Source organism: Crinia signifera, chromosome 2, assembly GCF_055691185.1.
Source record: "Crinia signifera chromosome 2, ASM5569118v1, whole genome shotgun sequence".
Taxonomy (NCBI): domain Eukaryota; kingdom Metazoa; phylum Chordata; class Amphibia; order Anura; family Myobatrachidae; genus Crinia; species Crinia signifera.
In genome coordinates this window covers 265,894,756-265,914,293 of record NC_139218.1, presented here as the reverse complement: position 1 = coordinate 265,914,293, position 19,538 = coordinate 265,894,756, and the positions used below count along the sequence as shown (strand labels likewise).

The 19,538-nt window shown below is 39.6% G+C and overlaps 1 protein-coding gene across 2 annotated transcripts in view; it reads right to left on the bottom strand.

Annotated features, from left to right (window-relative positions):
* TMEM131 (transmembrane protein 131) overlaps positions 1 to 19,538 on the bottom strand; it is a 264,088-nt gene that overhangs the window by 32,608 nt on the left and 211,942 nt on the right. For both annotated transcript variants that reach the window (XM_083168563.1, XM_083168562.1), the window contains exons 14-26: positions 16,609 to 16,762; positions 16,343 to 16,513; positions 13,621 to 13,731; positions 12,589 to 12,723; positions 11,879 to 11,983; positions 10,461 to 10,547; positions 8,265 to 8,417; positions 6,516 to 6,591; positions 6,096 to 6,207; positions 5,561 to 5,699; positions 5,222 to 5,331; positions 2,902 to 2,968; positions 1,682 to 1,818 (exon numbers count right to left, since the gene is read on the bottom strand). In XM_083168563.1, coding sequence (XP_083024689.1) covers positions 1,682 to 1,818; positions 2,902 to 2,968; positions 5,222 to 5,331; positions 5,561 to 5,699; positions 6,096 to 6,207; positions 6,516 to 6,591; positions 8,265 to 8,417; positions 10,461 to 10,547; positions 11,879 to 11,983; positions 12,589 to 12,723; positions 13,621 to 13,731; positions 16,343 to 16,513; positions 16,609 to 16,762 — 1,557 coding nt within the window. The remainder of the gene's footprint in view (positions 1 to 1,681; positions 1,819 to 2,901; positions 2,969 to 5,221; positions 5,332 to 5,560; positions 5,700 to 6,095; positions 6,208 to 6,515; positions 6,592 to 8,264; positions 8,418 to 10,460; positions 10,548 to 11,878; positions 11,984 to 12,588; positions 12,724 to 13,620; positions 13,732 to 16,342; positions 16,514 to 16,608; positions 16,763 to 19,538) is intronic.

Genomic DNA, 19,538 nt, shown 5'->3' with positions numbered 1-19,538 from the left:
TAATAGTCTATTTTATCAATTAACAATATGAAAAGTGAATGAACACAAGAGATATCAATCAAGTCAATATTTGGTATGACCACCCTTTGCTTTTATAATTAATTTCAGCATTAATTCTTCCAGGTACACTTTATCAAAGTCAGGTATTTTGTAGAATAATAGTCAAGTGTATAATTAGATCATATGAAACAGGTGAAAATAATGATCACTTTCATAAGTACGTAGAATATATATATATATATATATATATATATATATATATATATATATATATATATATATATATATATATATATATATATATATATATATATATATATATAGAGCAGTAAGAACAAACAGCGGCACTCACAGGATTTTCCAAAATATTTGTATTCAATATATATTGAATATATATATATATATATTGAATATATATATATATATATATATATAGTTCTCCAATTGGAGATGTGGGGCACTCTCCAAGACAACTTAATTCAGTTCGATGTTGTCAAAATTTATATACAAAAGTTCCAAAGTGCATAAAAGGGTTTTAATCCATATTTGTTATATCCAAAACATGCCCCAAATAACAAATATGGATTAAAACCCTTTTATGCACTTTGGAACTTTTGTATATTAATTTTGACAACATCGAACTGAATTAAGTTGTCTTGGAGAGTGCCCCACATCTCCAATTGGAGAACACTCTATATTGTGGGTTTCAACACCCTTGGTTGGGCACCCCACTGTTGCCAACCTGAGAAGTGAGAGTGTGGTCTCCCCCCCCCCCCCTATATATATATATTAGCATTTTAATGGACCATCTCTCACCCTTGCCTCCCCATTTAAATACTGAATGCACTCCCTCGCATTATCATACCCCCCCCCCCCCCAAAGTCTCCTTCAATCACCAAAAATTAATTTATGAACAAAAACCTTGTAGAACAAAACCAAATTACTCTTATGCCCCTCCTCACTGCACTAACCCTTCTACTTTCTTTGTATCACCCTCTGCACTCCTCATGAGCAGGGACCTTCTTCTTGAATACCCCTTTTACACCACAAAATGCCTTGGACTTACCAGGGAATTTGGTCCCGGATCATGCCGGGGAACTCTCGAGTTGGAGCCTTCCACACCAGCCTAGCTTCCCTGGTCGACCTGGGTCTGGTGCAGGGTTGAAATGCCGAGACAAAGTTTCAGGGTTTTTGGCCTGGGACCCATTCACACCAGCACTAGACCCGGGAAGCTAGGTTGGTGTGAAAGGGGCCAACCTGGGATTGCCCCTTTCTGATCCCAGGACCGAATTCCCTACTAAGTCCCTGCATTTTCTGGTGTGAAAGGGGTATTAATAATAGGTAAAAAGTGATAAAATCTGTAAATGGGTATAGTTAATTTCAAAATCTTGGTAGGTTAAAGACAGTACTATGTTTAGCGGTTAGAAAGGTCAAGAGTTGATGGTAGTGTTAATGTAGGTAAATTACAGTGGGAGCAAATGGCACAGAAGTTTATTGAGCACAAACAGAAGAAAACAGATTTTCGGCTGCTATTGGCACCTGTGCATAAATTTTTTTTTTTTTTAAATTAAACACAACATTAGTTCTTAAGCATTTGGGAAAACATTACAGCAAGTTTGTATTTGACTTTCAACATAGAATAAGTGAGATGGATGGAGTTAATCTTCATTTTAACACTTACCTGACTATAAGTAACGAGGATATGGTTTTGTTTTGCAATGGGGTAAATCTGACATTTACACTCTCTCTCTCTCCAGGCTTTAGTAGAATGTTGAGAACGGCTGGCTGGGAGGAGCCCTCCATAAACTCTTGACTGCTCTGTATATGATGAAAAATTGTAAAGAGAAAACACAGAGTCAACATTTAGTGTGTTGTTTTTCCCCCTTTGGTCTGGCACATTCAACTCTAAGATGAACATCTTTACCTGTTTATTTAGTTCATAAAAATATAACAGTCAAATGTATAAAATCATCATAAGTGACAAAACAGAATTTTGGTCCTAATTGATAAATTCCTTTCTCGGATTCCATATGAGACACTTAAAGTAGCCATTTACATTGGGGTATAGATCATGGGTGATTAGGGGAGCCGGCACTTAAATTTAAATATGTGGTAGACTCGCTCCTTCACCTCTATACCCCTCCCCCGAGCAGTTTGGAAAACTGTGTTTGAGGGTAGAGGAGAGAAAAATCTGCAGAAGAGGAGATAACCAGAGGAGCCATGAAAACCACAATACAAACAAACAGAGGAAAAGCAACTGTAACCTCAAACCAACAGACCAATGCAGAGATCTAAAAAAAAAAAAAAAAATTGCCGGGTGGGTGTCCAGTGTTCCCTATGGAATCAGAGAAAGGGATTTATTGCCATGTACCAAAATCCTGCTCTCTTTTTTTATCCATAGGGGACACTGGAAGTAGCCATTAACATTGAGGACATTCAGCAAAGCTTTCAACCCATCCTGTGTATTTTGCAATGCTCTCTTATGGGCAGTGATTTTCCTTCAGCTTACATGCTTATAAGCACTAACCTGATCTCCCATGAATACAAGGAATGACTCAAGTTGAATCACCACATGTGTATACAGCCTGCATTGTTCATCTATGATCTATCTCTCTCAAAAGGAACATACTTCATGATTTAGTAAAGAACGAGAGGTCTGGACATTAGTTAAAGCTATTGAAATGTTAAAATATGTACAAATAACAAACAATAATGCAGATAAATAGGTGGGATTGTGTCTCATCTGGCAGGTCTACCAAACCCATAAATTGCAGAAGAGTTTTAAGCAGTGTGTTTCCCCTCTAGTACAATGAAAGCAATAAAAATTTTGGATAAATGTATTAAAAAGGGAAAACCATGTGCATCAGTTATGCCCACAACATTATTTCCTTGTGTACTTACATTATTTCTGAATACTTTGAATTCAAGTGTCTTCAGGTCTATATTAAGTGACTTACTGATATTGAATCTAGAAAAAAGGAAGTGATTAAGGAAGTAGTTGCAGACATTATTTACAAAAATATAACAAAGCGTTCCATCTGTTACTCAGAAACTTTCCTGCTTTCATTATTAATTCTACTTTCTCTTACTTACAGAAACACTCACTTTTACTGCCGTTTTATTTCTCAGACACAATGGGGGGGGGGGGGGGGGGGGTATGCAATTGGTGCCAACTGAGCATGAATACCCCCCCACTGTGTGCAGACATAACAGGCATAAATGTCGTACACATACAGCAATAGAATATTTTATCTAATGTTGGTCTTTGATGTAACAGACATTAATCAAAACGGTACTGTTTACCTAGAACGGCGCCCACTATCTATATCGCGGGTATCTTGCCTTGCATCGCATGCATCTTATGTGTTTGTAATGTTAAATTACCTTCCAATGAACCAGATCAACCCAATGGACCCGATTTTACATAGGGAACAATGTTAAATTCCCTTCCAATTAACCAGATCAACCCAATGGACCCGATTTTACATAGGGAACAATGTTAAATTCCCTTCCAATCAACCAGATCAACCCAATGGACACGATTTTACATAGGGAACAATGTTAAATAGTCCCCAGACCACAAATTGAATAACCACCCTGAAGTGTGAAATGCCCCCCCCCCCCCCCCCATTGTTAACTTCACCCCGCGGTCAACGTCATCCCGAAGCGTGGCGAGCGCAGCGAGCCCGCGAGGGGCAGCGGTACGCGTCCTCCGACCTTTTCATACCCCCACTATCCACGTCGGCGTGGAGTTGAGAATAGAAAGTGTGTCGAGCCCGAAGCGTGGCGAGCCCCGCGAGGGGACGCGGATACCTGTGAAGCCCGCGAGGGGACGCGGATACCTGTGAAGGTATCCGCTCGCCACGCTTCGGGCTCGGTGGCTCGCCACACTTTCTATTCTTAACTCCACGCCGACGTGGATAGTGGGGGTATGAAAAGGTCGGAGGACGCGTACCGCTGCGCTCGCCATGCTTCGGGATGACGTTGTCCGTGGGGTGACGTTAACAATGGGGGGGGCATTTCACACTTCAGGGTGATTATTCTATTCAATTTGTGGTCTGGGGGCTATTTAACATTGTTCCCTATGTAAAATCGTGTCCATTGGGTTGATCTGGTTGATTGGAAGGGAATTTAACATTGTTCCCTATGTAAAATCGTGGCCATTGGGTTGATCTGGTTGATTGGAAGGGAATTTAACATTGTTCCCTATGTAAAATCGTGGCCATTGGGTTGATCTGGTTGATTGGAAGGTAATTTAACATTGTTCCCTATGTAAAATCGCTACAATCGCACCCATCACATCGCATGCCACTATAATGGCATGCGATGTACATGCGATCAACGCGATGGGCGCTGTGCTAGGCAAACAGTACCATCAAAACTATATATAGGCAACTCGTACGGTCAGGCTTCACATTTTGCTTTTGAAAAGCTACTTATTGGCTCTTAAGATTCACCCTATAATATGAGAAATGTATGCCTAATTCCTTGGGATGTACTAGCTATCAAAGCAAAGTTCTAATGAAGACAACACATTTACAAATAACATAATAAAATGGCAATACACGTGGATAGTGGGGGTATGAAAAGGTCGGAGGACGCGTACCGCTGCGCTCGCCATGCTTCGGGATGACGTTGTCCGTGGGGTGACGTTAACAATGGGGGGGCATTTCACACTTCAGGGTGATTATTCTATTCAATTTGTGGTCTGGGGGCTATTTAACATTGTTCCCTATGTAAAATCGTGTCCATTGGGTTGATCTGGTTGATTGGAAGGGAATTTAACATTGTTCCCTATGTAAAATCGTGGCCATTGGGTTGATCTGGTTGATTGGAAGGGAATTTAACATTGTTCCCTATGTAAAATCGTGGCCATTGGGTTGATCTGGTTGATTGGAAGGTAATTTAACATTGTTCCCTATGTAAAATCGCTACAATCGCACCCATCACATCGCATGCCACTATAATGGCATGCGATGTACATGCGATCAACGCGATGGGCGCTGTGCTAGGCAAACAGTACCATCAAAACTATATATAGGCAACTCGTACGGTCAGGCTTCACATTTTGCTTTTGAAAAGCTACTTATTGGCTCTTAAGATTCACCCTATAATATGAGAAATGTATGCCTAATTCCTTGGGATGTACTAGCTATCAAAGCAAAGTTCTAATGAAGACAACACATTTACAAATAACATAATAAAATGGCAATACACTCACCTTTTTACTATTCTGTCTAGCACCAGAGAACTGTTAGAATAGAGAGCCAAGGGCAGAAACTGAACATAAACAGGAACATCGGAAGGATTTTCTAGTGCAATATTCTGGTCCTGTTAAAAATATCAATCAGGGGTTTGAGGACTTGTTTACTAAGGTAACAATGTTTCTGTAATGTTGGTATTTCAAATAAGGTCTGTAGGGTTCAGCTGTGTTCAAGCTACTTCTGTATGCAAATGAGTATTTCATGTGCATCAATGACCGACTATATATATATACAGAAGAGAACTGGCAATGTATTCATATAGTCTTTGTCAAAAGTGAAGTAGCTGCAGTACTTACCGATGAACTGTTGGTATTTGTTAAGGGAAAGTGTATATGACGGGGTGAGCTGACAATAGACGGCCAAATAAGTTCAGCCTTCACCTCTGCAAGGACATTTTTCTGCAGATCAGTGTCAACCTCGAACATGGCTTCAGGCCTAAAGGAACAAAATAAGTGTGTTGCTTTAAGGATAAGTTATATAGTCATCATATTATGCAGCATTTTCTGTATTATTGAATCATACATTAGTACCTGCCACATTAGAGCTAGCAAACAAAATTTTCTCACACACACACACACACACACACACACACACACACACACACACACACACACACACACACACACACACGTCCATTTTGCCAGAAGCCAATTTTTGTACACAAAATCAAGAAACCTGATAGCACGCCACAGAAATATGGGAGGAACATGCAAACCCTACACATATAGTGCCCTGGGTTAAAACACAAAGCCATGTGAAAAAAAGCAATGCAAACCAAGGTTAGTAATTTATCACAAATTGAAGAAAGATTTGCACACATACTGTACTTACATATTGGAATTGGAGATTTCAGACCACTTCCTGTAAAGATTATCATAGTAATCCCAGTCTGAGTCCCAAACATCTTCCTGCATTGCTAAATGGTGCTGAGGCTTCAGCTCATCTGGGAAATAAAGTAATATATTAAGTACCTACTGCTTGAATCCTTAACACAAACAAATACCAAGCATTCCTTTGTTCCATTTACATTTATGTCTAAATTAAGAATTTCGTAAATGCATTTTAAATCAGAGGTCTTTGGAAAAAACAGTGACTAAACAAACTGTGTTTCCAATGCACTAGTGCACAGCCACTGCCTTCTGTGGAGATACAGAATACAATCTTGGCATGAATGCGGCGCTTTAAATTTAATTCCCAACCACCCAAAAGAAACACCAATATGGTATAATTCTTGTCACTACAAATACTTACTTTTAGCTATAAAGGGAAGTCCAACATAACAGAGGTCTCCACAATGTAAAGCAGCATCAAAATAGATATTTGCTATCTTCAAAAAAAAGGAAATACAATGTATTATAAGTCAGTCGCTGTCTCTTGCAGCTTGCCACTTCAGGTATGACAAAACCAGTAGATGGTGCTTACTTGGAGTTACTGCACTTGTTACTCCAATAAAGCTGGAGAGACCATTTTTGTCTAAACCTGGTGTAAGCTTTTCATGACATGCTTTACTCTAGTATATAAATAAAGTGAGATGGTGTGTGTGCGCACGTCTGTTACACTACGTGGATACAATATATATTTTACCGTTTTATTATTACTGCATAAATAAATATGCCTGAGCACAGTGATTCCCAAACTGTGTGCTGTGGCTCCCTGGGGTGCCTTGGTACACCTGCAGGGGTGCCCCAGGTTGGTTGGTGTTCAAGTACCAATGCAAATTATATATGGTTATTTATAGGCAAAACCAGTGCTGGCAACAGCCAATCATAAAATGTGTACAAACAGAAGCAAATCCTGCCCTTTAGCACATAACTGATGCTAATAGGTGGTACACATTATGAGATATGCACTATTTTTATATTCGATTTTGCTTATAGAAGCAAAATCAAATAGAAAATCGAATGGGCATCAATCGGTTTTTCTACATTCGATGCAGATTCGATCCCAATGCGCGCTCCTGTGTAGTGTAAATCGAATTTAAAAAAAGTCTTGTCAGACAAGACTATATTGTACACATCTGTACTATATAGTCAAATCAAATGCATTTTGCGAACCATTCGATTCGATCCCGATTCTAGGGGTGCCATGATAAAAGCCTGATACTCTAGGGTGCCGTAATTTAAAACAGATTGGGAACCCCTGCCTTAGCAGATGGGTTCTTAGAATATCTATACCTAACATAGTCAGACTTTTCCCTTGTACTTGACCATATTTCTCAATTTCTTATCATATTGCTTGAGATAGATATATATATAGATATATATATAGATATATATATATATATATCTATATATATATATATATATCTATATATATATATATATATATATATATATATATATATATATATATATATATATATGAATATATATTGCGATGTTGACTTATTGAATACACAGTTATCTTTGTTTACTATCTACCAGGGTGTTGGCCCTGAATTTTGCACCACTCTCATTGTTTACTGCAGTTTGTTTATGCTAGTAATAATCATTCTGTTCACAAAGTATGTTAAGCTCTCTTGTAGAATTTGAAAACGCAATAAAATTGTTGTTACAATAAAAAAAAAAGTTCATGTTACATAGAGTCCATGACACTATGTAATGAACGGGAGTCCCATATGTGGTAGCTTACTAGATGGTTTGCAGATACTGTATGGTCTATTCAGGTCCTTAGACACCTTCAGCGTGGACACTTATAAAATCCAAACAGGTTTAGCTGGCCATTGAGATCATATTCACTTGGGGCACAGCTGCGGTGTCAGGAGAATACTTCCAGTGAAGCACTAATTGTAGAGGCTCATTGGAAAAAGGAGATTGGCCAGAACTCGTTAGATGCACATTTCACGAGTCATTTTGGCAATAACGCATATGTTCCAGACAGTCTCTCACAAACCGGAACATCCATATACCACTTCCATGCTGTGGCAGTACTTTATGGAAGCTATGTACAATGAGAGAAATTGCTTCACACCTCAGAAAGGGAATACCACTGTGGTTATACCTTGGATTTTTTCCCAGGCTCTATTTCTTCTTTATTGCTCCGTAATCGCTTATAAAAAAAACTCATGTCCTCCGATAAGGAGCGTATTTGTTGTATTTTCACCTTCTGTGAGAAGGAACTCATAATATTTAAACTCTGATGAACTAGTTTTCCCTATAGCAAAACAGAAAGGAGAGACAACAGAATGTACAGGTAAATCACACAAGATTGGCTTAAGTCTCATCTTACGGTGACAAGCAAGAATGCGGTTTCATACACTTCAAACAGAAAACCATGGACTGTTAACAGTCAGGAGCAGCTGTTTGCATGTCAGTTAGTCTTTAACCTAAGTAGTTTGCCTCAACATGGCAGGGTACATGAAGCCAAAGTGACTAACGAGTCTAAGTACACATGCCTTTGCAACACTTGACTGCTGGAAGTCAACGTAACTGCCAGAGCTAATGAAATTACATATCATGCACAAATCACAACACTGCATTTAGTGCCCTACAAGTGTCATCCTACTAGGAGGATTCTGCAGACAGGTGCACTTGTGGATCATTTCAATTTAATATGATATGAGTATTACAATTGTAAACATCTCAGGAGGAGTATAGTAATTCAATAAAATGTCTCCAAAGCCCAGAAATGCAGTAACACGCTACACGTATTTCAATACAGGCTTATACAATGGATGTTAGTGAAGCTAGGACTGTCACTCTACTTCATGACAACAGATAGACCTGTGGGGGAAATCAGTCACCTGCACAATGATACATCATACACAATAATGATTAAGGAGAATACATTTCTTTAGTTTATAACATTTTCTATAGTCTAATTACCATTCACTTAATTCTGTATGTCAAGTAGAACAAATACTGCAAACATTGATTACATCATATATACAATATTTAATGGGCCTCCCATAGGTATAGCTATGCACCGGACTGCAATGTAAAGCTATATACATACTAATCTTGTGACAACGTGGCAATAAAACCTGTTCCTCTTCCTCTGTGTAATAAATGCCTTTGGCATTATTTAATCAACTGCAGACATGTTAGTTATGCTAATCTCACGTGACCATTCGTAGCAAACATGCTGGAAGCTGGCAACGTGAGGTCTCAAGAAGTTTCTCATACCCACAGCGAGCATGCTCATCAGTGCATCAGCTATTCATACGCCCAACAATGAACTATAATATTCAAAACTGCCCAATTGACTATCTTAATGCTAGCATATAAAAGGGTGAACTTAGAAGAAATGTTACATCGGTAACTGTATATATTTAAAAAAAAGAAATAAAATCCATTAGTTTTTCAAGATGCTAAAACACCATGGTCACCCTAGCAGGAGGCCAACCTGAATGAGGCTACCCCAGTTAGAACACATGGGCAATAAACTTACAGCAGACTTTCCAAAACTCCATTACAGTCCAGGCTTGAGCACAGAGGATCATGCATAGATGTCCTGAAAACCTGGACGTAATGGTAGAAACTAACTTCCAAGCATGCACAGGGAATGCTGGCACAAAAGCAGGAAGTGGTAAATTCCTTAAAAATTACCATCATGCCTAAAACGTACGCAAAATCAATCATAAAATGTAATTTAAAGAAACAAACCTGATGCTAGATAAACCAGTTTATCTATTCAGTACTAGCAGGAATATGAAAGCATGTTTGCTCAGTTTAAACTAAACTACACAGTGGTCGAAGCCTGAATGAAAGTTTGTAGATCAGGTTTATTTGTGGGCCAATAAAGTGGTCTAAAGCACTAAAACAGCTCAACTAACAAGTGTATCCCAGCCACTGATATTTCGTTTGTTTTACATGAGTGAACACCAATAATGGAAGGTTTGTAGCATGCGCACAGTGTCTATACACAGTACACAGATGGGCTGGGAGCAATGGCCAAAAGCTCAGAGTACTGGGTATGCTCTCAAAGTCATGAAAACAGGAGGGTTCGTCATTCCCAGAAAGCCACACCCACTTTCAACAGATCATGCTCCCTCTCAGGCTCAAGCATGGCTTCAATATGTAGAGGCCTGGGTTTCTTATCATGGAGTTTGGTAGGCATATATCAGGATGTATGGATGCCTGAACATGGATTGACCAGACACAAAATTATACATTCTCAATTGCTCATTTATTCCCAAAGCAGAGACATACAGTAGATGAAGTTGACCCAGCAAAGGATCCCTACAAATGATCTTACCGGAAAGGAAGGAGGAAGAGTAATGTGCTTCGGGGAGCAGGACAATGAACCCACAGCAATCACTGCCTTCACAGGGATTGTCAAAATCTATACAGAAAAATTAAGCCGCAAGTTTACAATGCTTATAATGCACACGGTCATTACCTAAACAATATAATTTAAAAAAGTAAAAATATTTTTGTATGACAGATCTATTGAGTATCCTCCGGTAGACAGAAGACCATTAAAACACAACACGGTACAACTATCGTATGCAATTTGGACTAGAGGTCATCATCGCATATGTTTTGCGATGCAATCTAGTACAAATAGTATGTGCAGCACATACTTTTTGAGCTGTGTGATGAAATGTGGGTACTTGTGTATTATCAGGGTGCCCGGCTATGCTACGTTTTCAGGGTAGCCTACGCCGTGGTAATACAGGAGGCAGCAGGGTGGTGTGGTTTATACTTACCCTCCTCCAGCCTGGGCACAGCGTTTATCCCCGGCAGTCACATTCAGTCCCCCTGCTCCAGCACTCGCAGCGGAAGCTGTACGTAATTCAGCATAGTGCCGCTGGCGGCACATCACATGGTTTCACTGCTCCCCCAGCGGCACTATGCTATTTGTTTACAGAGTCTGTGGCGAGTGCAGGAGCAGGGGGACTGAATGAGACTGCCAGGGAGTCACCGTCGATCATGGGGAGACAGCGGGGATCAACGCGGTGCCTGTGCCGGAGGAGGGTAAGTATAGACCAGCCATTTTCCCCCCACTATCCACGTCATACCCCGTCGGCATCGAGTTGATTTTATAAAGTGTGGTGAGCCCAGCAAGCCACCGAGCCCGAAGCGTGGCGAGCGCAGCGAGCCTTGGGAGGGGACACTTATCCATGTCAGCTTGCCATGCTTCGGACTCGGTGGCTCGCTGCGCTGGCCACACTTTATAAAATCAACTCCACGCTGACCTGGATCCTTGGGGTATGACATGGATTGTGGTGATATTAAGCATTGTATATTTTTAGGGCTCCAGAGCCACTTACATAGTTTACGAAGCCAGTATAGTGCTGTTTTGGTATTCTCAATACACCACTACATAAACTACGTAATGGGCGCCCTGATAATACACAAGTACCGAAATGTGTGAGAAGCATGCTTCTGATCGCTCCCAGCAATTGTACAGTGTATGGGCACATTTAGTTCTGTAAACGAGAGCTGCAGGTTATAAACATACATTAATAATTGCCATGAGTTGCAATTTATCAGCCTCCAATAATAATTGCAGCAAGGCCTTAACACATTTATGATGTATTTTTTACAGAAACAGGGACCTTTCAGTCCACTTTGACCAAACGAGTTTCAGTACATCATATTGCAACTACGTTCGCTATGGAAAGCTAATGATTTAGATACTAATATGCTTAAAAGGAACTCTGAATATACCTCAAAATCTGTGGTTATTTGGATGCCTCCATCATAGGATCCTTCAAGATTTTTTGCTGTTAATGTTACCCGGAATACTGCATAATAACCTGAAGTTAATATAACCTGGAATCAAAATATACAAAAACATATGTGGTTAATTATTTTTTTTTTTTGCTTACTGTATGTACTAATAATGCACATTCGGTCCTCAGGACCCCACACAGTGCATGTTTTGCAGGTCTCCTCACAGAATAATGTGAAATAAGGATCCTGGGTAACCTGGAAAACATGCACTGTATGGGGTCCTGAGAACAGAGTTTCAGAAGCCCTGTACTAATGAGATGTTCATGTACTAATAGGTTTAACAAAATGCTAACTAACTTGGCCACCATTACTGGGAGACCGCCGGGACTGGAGTTTTGGGCCTGGACAGAAAGAGGGGTGCAGAGGATGTATGTAGGTAGGTAGGTATATACATATATATTTCTGATGTATGTATATGTGTGTTTGCACTGCCTATTTTATCAGCCCCAGGCCCCACAATTTCTGGTGGCAGATCTGCTCACTGAAATGGAACAATGCTAATTAGACAGCCATATAAATGTAAATGTTTGGAACTGGGTAAAACAAAAGCATACATTTAAGTGATTGATCAATCAGAATACAAAGACATAGAAAGATGGGAAATGTAGAGGTTACAATTACCCTGAGGTGGGAAGAACACTTACTGAGGTGCGGTCAGATGCAGTGGAGTTGTCAATCTCCAGGAGGCTTGTTATTATGGTTGTCCTGTTTCCCTTCTCTGTAGTAAGAAGTTCTATGGAAAGACTGTCTCCAATAATGTGCCAACTTTTTATAGCCAGCTATAATGACAGATGTGCAAAACAAGCAAATAATATTAAGGGAGATTAATAATTAGCAAAACATAAGTAATAACAATGCACCACAAGTTTTATCATTAAGAGAAACACACACAGAGTGGGATAATAAATTATACAGATTTCCTGTGCATAAATTTAGATTTTTAAGTAAACTAAAAATTGAATATGTGTTCGTAATACATATAGCATTTTGTAACACTAATAAAAATGTACTTATGTTCCTTAAATATAATTATTCTGGAAACATGCTATAAATAAAAAGTTTCTATCACCAGAAGGCCACACAGGCGACCAAAAGTCATATGGAGTATATCAAATGACTAGTAACTGATTGAATCTCTCAGAGTGGTCGCACATTTCTATTACATATGTAGGCAGATGCTCATGAATTTTAGATCTGCCAACACAATAGCTGCATCCAAAGAAAGTTTCCAGAGGTGCAATCATAGGACTACATTTGTAGTGAGGTAATATTCACTTTACCATATTGTGTGCGTTGCATGCATGTTTTGTTATGTCGCTACCCTTTGTAGGTACCCAGTGCAATCTCATCAAAAAGCGGGGCAGGCTAAAAGAGGCATGACTCGCTGGTTACGGGGCATCGCCTCACAGCCTGAAACCTCGTTTTAGTCACTAGGAGGGCCCAAGAGATGAGAGCTGCCCCAGGAAAGTGCCTTGGGAGCAGTGCTGACTCCTACACAAGGGCAGCAGCCAGATTCTGTGCAGTACACGGCTAATGTCACTGAGGTGTCTGTACTTCTGTGTCACCCAGGTGCGGCCGGTACCCCCGTAGTGATGCCACTGATGAAGGTTGTCTCATGCAGGACAATAAACAGGATAAAACAATCACCCACTGACAGGTCAGCTTCCATCACTCACCTCTATAGGGTTGTTGTTTAAAATAGCAATGAGAAGATTACTTGATTCTGCAGCACTAAGGATTCCAAAATCTAAAAAACGTTCTTCTGGTTTAGGAGGTAATGCAAAGTACTGCAAAGACATAAAAAAGGGGCAATGTTTCAAAATACAAAACAAAAAAAGGAACGAACCTTGCTGTAACAGCTGCAGCTCTTTGTGCTATGACATAGCACAAAGCGCTGCAGCTATAGCTTCAATTACACTGCAACATAAGTAGAAACATTTGATAACATTTTCTGTTTTCAGAAAATAAGTCAAACCAGTTCTGCAACTACAAAAATACCAAACACTCAATTATTGTTATTGTAAACAATGAAAAATGACATTGGTATGCTAAAATACGCTACAATGTTAACATCACAATTTGCTTACAAATTTTATAGGTGTACAGTCACTAGGTCCGACATGCATTACCTAATGACCATACACTCTTTATATACCTGTCAGTGATGCTTAGTTAATTGAAGCCACACTAGGCTGGGGTTTCAAACAGCACAAAGCCTAACTAATTTGTTTTATTCTAATACAACATGTACCAAAAATTTCTCCTCTGCATCTCGACTATACACATCGCTGCCTCAATTACATACTCCTCTCTTATTGGGCCAGACCTATAAAGCATCAAAAAAGTGAAAAAAAATTGAGTGATAAACCACCAGCCAATCAGCTCCCAACTGTCATGCTACAGGCTAGGTTTCAAAAATGACAGGTAGGAGCCAGCAGGTGTCCAACAACTTCCACCTGCTGGCTCTAACAAAAACAAGGCTCACACACTAGCTCCCCTGCAGCACTATCACATGATTGTCTCCACTTTTCACACACCTCTAGGCATGGTAACCGAAAAGGAGGCAAGGTTGGAATATCACTATCCCAGTCCTTCACATACAGCGTTCTAACCCAGGTTCTATGCCTCAAATTCACGTAAATTTTAAGTACTTTCTATAAGGAGTTAAACTACTTTCTCGCTGCATATTGCAGCTACCTATCGCTCAACTGGGCAACTCTCAGTTTCTGGAAGATATTTCTGCCTGGCTCCCTCGATTCCTATTCTCTAACATCGCCACCATCATTATGGGCGATTTCAACATCACTATTTACAGCCCTAAATCTGACGTTCATGCCTCCAAACTACTCTCTCCTTAATCTTGTATTCACAAAACTATGTCTCTCAATTTACTAACACTTTTTTCGCTTTCTCAGATCACAACCTAATCACCTGCATGCTCTCCTCCATTTCTTCAAACTTATGTCTCTGGAGTCCTCCAATCTACCTCACACCCGCAGAAATATTAATACTATTAATTTTAAAGAACTCTCCTCCTCTCTGCAATAACAGCTTTCACTATGTTTGAGATGGCTGTATCTCACCTGAACTAGACTCTTAAAATAGCCCTTGATGAAGTGGCTCCAGCGATCCACCACACCCCACTTAGGCCTAGATGGCAACTTCTTAATTAACATGCTACAAAACTCATAAAAAGTTGAACGTAAATAGCACAAATCTTTGTCCAATGGACTACTTATTACTCCTGGACACTGCCAAACAATCATTTTAAAACTCATCTCTGCTCAGTCTTATAACCCTAAAACACAGCTAATACATTTAAATCACTTCACAACCATCCCTCCACCCAACCCACCAGTCACTCTTATTGCACAAGATCTTGCTTCCTGTTCAAGGACAAGATTGAGAAAATAAGAAATGAAATGGTATGCTCCATTTCAGGCAGTGATCTGCTCAATTCCCTACCTGAACCCTCTGGCACCTTGTCTTTGATTGCACAAATGAAAATGAAGTACCCAAACTTTTTTCTTCCTCCTTCTCTACTATCTCTCTTCTTGATCATATACCCTCACAAATAAGTAAAGCTCTGTCTACTGTGCTCATCCCAACCTTAACTAAAATCTGTAATCTCTCAGTATCTTTACTGTTCAAGCATGCCGTGATTACTACAATCAATAAAAAAAAAACAATTCTGACCCAACCTGTCTCCCTAACTACCGTCCTATCTCTCAGCTTCAATGTCCTTTCAAGCATCTTGAGAGAGAGACTTGTCTACACTCGCCTCACACACACTCTTAACTCGCATACTTTACTGCACCCTCTTCAGTCAGGCTTTCGTTTCCAACACTGCAGAGACAGCACTGACTAAAGTTGTAAATTATCTGGTCACTGCTAAGTCTAGAGGCCAGTACTCACTTCTAATTCTTCTTTATCTCTCTGCTTGTTGATCATTTACTTCTCATACAAACACTACAATCCATAGGTCTTCAGGACTCTGCTCTTTCTTGGTTATCAACCTACCTATTTATCCACTCAGTCAGTGTTTTTTTCTCTGATTCCTCTTACTATTATCTACCTCTATTAGTTGGAGTACCTTAGTCTTGGGTCCTCTGTTTTTCTCAGTTTATACCACATCTTTTGGCAAACTACACAGCCAATGGGATCAGCTGAAAGCAGTGGTCTACAATCCTCAATGAGGAACTATCAACTGAAGGCTGCTATATTCCAGAAATTGTCTATATCCTTTAAAAACCAATTGAAAATAAACTGCATCCCATACAAAGATTTTGTACTAAAATTTCTAGCAACATTTACAGATTGTCCAGCTTTGTTTATTAACACGTTTAAGTAACAAGCTGAACTACAAAAGTGCAGTGTAGTATAGTGAAGAATACTCACATCTAGAAAGCCTGTGTATGCTCGTACAGGAAGATGGAACTTGGATGCATTAGTAATAAGTAATATATTGCTGTCTATATGGACAGAGAAAGTTGAAGGTGTGAACGTAAGTGAGAATATATATCTTGATTCACCAGGAGGAAGTAACACATGTGAAGTGAAATTCTGGACCTGCAATAATTAGACAAGGGAATAGAAAATAAGAAAAAGAAAAATATAAAATGAAAGCTGACTGCATCACTTTGGTACCGGATATTCAGACATACTTTAAACATGGTCATTGCATCCGTAGGTAACAAGACATCATGAAGGAGTACAGAAAAAGGAAAGGTGTTCGTCAAGAAGATGGGTCTCTCCACTGGATCAGATGGACTATCACGGATGTGAAATAAAGTTGCTGCATGATCAAACCCTAAGTACCTGGGTACAAAATAATCAAAGAAACCCATTAAATGTATGTTCCTAATAATGAACTAAATCAACTGTATTTATAATACAAACATGTTGAGGATTGAACTGAATAAATAAAATCCTAACAGAGACGCATGTCATGGCACCATTTTCCTACTTCAGTGTAACAAAAGCTGCTTATTAATATTATGCACTGTTGTACACCTCGTGTTCCTGTCTGTATCTGATTGCCAGACATTGCCCTAGTCAGGCTCTCTGTTCTCCTTCATATAGACTGGTCCTTGAGATCTACCAGCACAGGTGTAATCATTTCTAACCGAAACATTTTTGAAGACGTGCTGAATTCATTCATATTCAACACATTCTACAGATCCACAGGTGGCCTAGAAAAACAAACTGTTGGTGGATCTTGAGGACCAGATTGGCCACCTCCTATATTGATCATAGATATAGACCTGCTTTCCCTAACACAAACAAATTATGGGACAGACAGTGCAGGTAGGATTCTGGCGATCCTATTTGCTAAAGGTGGCTATATACAAAAGCGCAGAAGATGACAAATGAATACAATACATATCCTGACCCTAGTGAAATGCACCTACAGTAGCACAATTTGTTCCATTTTAATTATGTGTGCATGAACTCTAGAGAAGCAATAGATTGCCACTGAGCTACAGTTGCTAAATAAAATGTATATCAGCCTTGAAACAAATAAAACTGTACACACTGTTTACACAATGGAAACATCTATTTTTTTCTTTGTTTCTTGCTGTATCCTTGGACTCTTGGCACAAGTTACCTCACATTAGAGGATTTTATTTTTAAATTATATGAAAGATAACGATCAGTCATAATTACATTTTTGTGTTTAAAGTCGCAGTGTGTACGCACTATATCATTACTGATGTCTGTACATGTAATGCAATCAGAGATGACCGCTGACTATAGCATTTGTAAAATCGCTCAGTGTGTAGGCACTATATCATTTGTCAGGTAGTTTCAGGACGTTCAATGGAAATCATCGAAGACATTGCATCGTCTGCAATGTTGCTTAATGTGTAGACACCGCAGTTATTATGTTGTGCCAGAGAACTGAATGTGAAATGATTCACACACCTGTTTTCATATACCGAATAAAATAAAATAAAAAAAGAAAGCCATATTATATCATGACCAATAGACTAGTACAGTGGTTCTCAACCCTGGTCCTCAAGTACCCCCCAACGGCGAGCAGTTTCCAGGTCACCCAGCAGGTGCACAGGTGTATTCATTATTCAGTGACTCATTTTAAAAAGATCCACAGGCTAATTATTTAACTTCTGATTCTGTGAGGAGACCTGGAAAATGTGCACTGTTGGGGGTACTTGAGGACCAGGGATGGGACACTACCACTCCCGACGAGCTCTACAATTTGTTACTGAAATACAACAAAAAATAAATTATTTATTTACGCCACGGCACCTCTCTGTCTGATTACTACAGAGCCAACATGATACCACGCGGATTCCGAATCCGTAATACGCCTACAATTGGTCGCAATAATGCGGAATTTTGCCGCAGATGGATTTCCATCCTCAATAAAGCCAGTATGGACCTCATGTTATTAGTCATATCAGAAGCTGGGAGAGTGCTTGCAGAAACTAAACTTAAAACAACGCAATTAAAAAGCACCTATAAACCGCTACTCGACGACAAAAAACTTATAGCCCTCTGGGACAAACTGGAGAGCCAATGCCATAAATACCAACAAGATCTACTTGCGTATAAAATCCAAGCTAACTGTGGTCCAGTCCGACTAGGAGGAGTATAAAGTATACCGGTGGCTAAATGGTACCAACACCCAATCCACGCATCCGTATTATAAAGCCAAACAATCATGGCGCAATCGACATGGAAAATCCAGTAGAAAATAATCTCTATCGAATAGCGATAGTGATTTCCAGATTCAGGAATCTGATGATGGCTCACCAGGTACATCTATCCCTTTAGGGACCATCACCCGGGCAAAAACCGGATCCAACTGACCCGTCGGGGGGGCCAGAATGAAAGAAACTACAAAACCACCCACAAACAAAAAGAGACCTTAGTGTTTAACCTATCCCAGCATATATTGACACCATCGGAAATTTCTGTCTTATCTAAAGGGTTATCGTTTATACCGACCACCAGTCATAATGATTTGGACTGGAAAATACAGCTTTATCATCTACATCGGACTCTAAAAACAAAATAATTCTTACAATCCAAACCTGAACAACCATTGCCTGCCATCAGTTGTCCAATTAAAGGATACAAATCTACTTTCAATCCTCCATCGTCCAATGCAACATTAAAAACGTTTAATCGTCTCCTGGATGAAGAAGTAACTGGCAATATACAAAAAACTCATTTAACAACTTGTCTAAAAAAGAGCATTTAGCTCTAAAACATCTAGCCTCCAGAGACTACCTAATAATACGCCCCGCCGACAAAGGCGGTGGCATAGTGCTACAAGACCGGACAACATACATTGAGAATTTAGACATACTCCTCCAGGATGCGTCAACATATCAGAGACTAAGGTTTAATCCCACAGAGCGATATAAAAAAATCCTTGATAATATACTCAGTGAAGCACAAAAAACAGGACAACTAGATGATTATCTCATTAAAAGGTTAACGAAGAATTATCCAAAAATACCGGTCATGTATTCTATACCTAAACTACATAAAAATGCAACGAATCCGCCTCCAAGACCTATCATTTCAGCATGTGACTCATTGACTCATCCTATCGCCCAACTCC